Source organism: Oncorhynchus nerka, linkage group LG25 (assembly GCF_034236695.1).
Source record: "Oncorhynchus nerka isolate Pitt River linkage group LG25, Oner_Uvic_2.0, whole genome shotgun sequence".
Lineage (NCBI taxonomy): Eukaryota > Metazoa > Chordata > Actinopteri > Salmoniformes > Salmonidae > Oncorhynchus > Oncorhynchus nerka.
Window position 1 is genome coordinate 13,320,670 of NC_088420.1, and position 2,388 is coordinate 13,323,057.

At 43.8% G+C, this 2,388-nt stretch overlaps 1 protein-coding gene across 1 annotated transcript; it reads left to right on the top strand.

Moving 5' to 3' along the window:
* The first annotated feature begins 218 nt into the window (after nucleotides 1–218).
* On the top strand, nucleotides 219–2,181 carry LOC115109046 (transcription factor HES-1-like). The gene is made up of 4 exons (XM_029633604.2): nucleotides 219–579; nucleotides 726–821; nucleotides 960–1,047; nucleotides 1,347–2,181. The coding sequence occupies exons 1-4, from the start codon at nucleotides 472–474 to the stop codon at nucleotides 1,856–1,858; spliced, it is 804 nt and encodes a 267-aa protein (XP_029489464.1). The 5' UTR covers nucleotides 219–471; the 3' UTR covers nucleotides 1,859–2,181.
* Nucleotides 2,182–2,388: the final 207 nt, after the last annotated feature.

The window sequence follows — 2,388 nt, forward strand, 5'->3', positions numbered from 1 at the left end:
CAGTCCCGGTCGTGCCTTAAACCCGGCCCCCGCCATTGGCCGCCCGCTCAAACTCCAAACAACCAATGGAAGGGCGCCGACCACGAGCCATCCTCCCCTCCGGCCGCGTGTCCCTCGCACTGATTGGTAGAAAGTTACTGTGGGAAAGAAAGTTTTGGAAGTTTCACACGAGCCGTTCGCGTGCAGTCCTAGATATAAATAAGACCAACAAGAAGTGCCACAGACGCAGCGTCCGCTGGCAGACAGTGATTTCTCGATTCCGTGACATCGTTCAGCTTGCGACTGACTTGGGGACGCTTGTCTCTCGCACAGAGGTGCGCTACCACCTAAAAAGGATTTAGTTTTTCCGGAATTTGGAATTTCATAAGAGGGTACTGTGAATAGGTGCCGACTACTTGTCAATAACCACCAACAGTGGACTGTAATATCGAGTTGCCGTTGCTCTTGTGGGATATTTCAGACAGACCGAAGATGCCTGCCGATATAATGGAAAAGACATCAGTCTCTCCTGTTGCTGCTACTACAGCCAGCATGAACACGACACCTGATAAACCCAAGACGGCTTCCGAGCACAGGAAGGTTAGTAGTCGGTCAAAGCATCTTAGAAATGCGGATATTCTGTCACTCCAAAATTACGCACGGGCTAGTATAGTACAACACGAACATTTCCTTCACCTTGAGCAAGTCCCACCATTCTAACAATGTATTATATTTATTTTCTTTAGTCATCCAAACCTATCATGGAGAAAAGGAGAAGAGCCAGAATCAACGAAAGCTTGGGACAGTTGAAAACACTTATCCTGGATGCGCTCAAAAAAGATGTAAGTATTACATTTTTTTCTCTCACAACAAATGAATTATTACAATCACAGTTATAGATTTACTTTATTAAAAACATCAACTTTAATAAGAAAGTATTCTATCTTCAATCCTAACAATGTGTCTTCTTCATATTACAGAGTTCCAGACACTCGAAACTTGAAAAGGCGGATATCCTGGAGATGACCGTAAAACATCTCCGGAACCTCCAGAGAGCTCAGATGACTGGTAAGTCCCTGGGACTGTTCTGGTGGGTGAATACCCGGGATGATTTCTTCCAGACTTCCGTCTGCGGTTTAGATCATGTTAGAATGAAGTACCCCGTTTACATACTTGTCCCGCATCCTCTCTCCCAAGAAGTCTCTCTAAATGTAGCTAATTGTATCGACTAACTATATAGCTAATTTATCCTAACCATTGGTGCGCTTCGTAATGTATATGTTTAGTTTTATGTTCATGTTTGGAATTTAAATTGTCGTTATTATGCTGTTCTCAGTGGCTTATCATTTTCTCTCTTTCTCACACAGCTGCTTTGAACTCTGATCCCACCGTGCTAGGGAAATACAGAGCTGGATTCAGCGAGTGTACAAATGAAGTCACCCGGTTCCTGTCCACCTGCGAAGGGGTTAACACCGAGGTCAGGACGCGGCTTCTCGGTCACTTGGCCAGCTGCATGACGCAGATCAACGCTATGAACTACCCCACGCAGCACCAGATCCCTACCGGGCCTCCCCACCGCGCCTTCGGCCAGTCCATGGTACACATCCCCAACTCATCTCCACAGGGCAACGTGATGCCCCTGCCTTGTAAAGGTGGCTCTCCCCAGAGCATGTCACCAGAAACAACAAAAGTATACGGCGGCTTCCACCTCGTACCTGCCACAGATGGACAATTCGCCTTCCTTATCCCCAATGCAGCTTTTACGCCCAACGGTCCCGTTATCCCCGTGTACGCGAACCAGGTCAACACGCCTGTCCCAGCAGCGGTGTCCCCCGGTGCACCGACAGGCAACTCGGACTCAGTGTGGAGACCCTGGTAGAACAAAAAAAAAGGACCCATCGAAAATACTTTTTATAATGACACTTAGTTCTTCTATGTTTGATGTTACAAAAATGATGTTTGGATTCTGGTTTTGTATTTTCAATGTGTTAAGATGAAAAGATGATGCACTATATTTGTATAGCCTATATGGGAGTGAAGTTCATATTGAAATGAGATTTTTGTATTGTTGAAGTCTGTTCACTGCATTTTTATATTCGAGGTGTCTTTTTTTTATTGCGCGATACCAAAGATATGTTGAATGCACTTTACGTTATTCTTCGTTTTGGAAGACAAATAAATTTGTAAAGATATTGAAAAACATTATTGTGCGCTTATCTATGTTTTAAGCCTAATCACCAAATAATTACTTTAGGCTGCATTTGTTTTGAACTTTAGATACACTTGAGAATAATATATTATCGACCTACAATTTCCAAGAGAAAATAGCTATCCTATTCTACTAATATGTTAGTGTAAAAGTCAAATTTGATATTCACTGACGTATTCTTGCGCGCGCAAAACTCATGC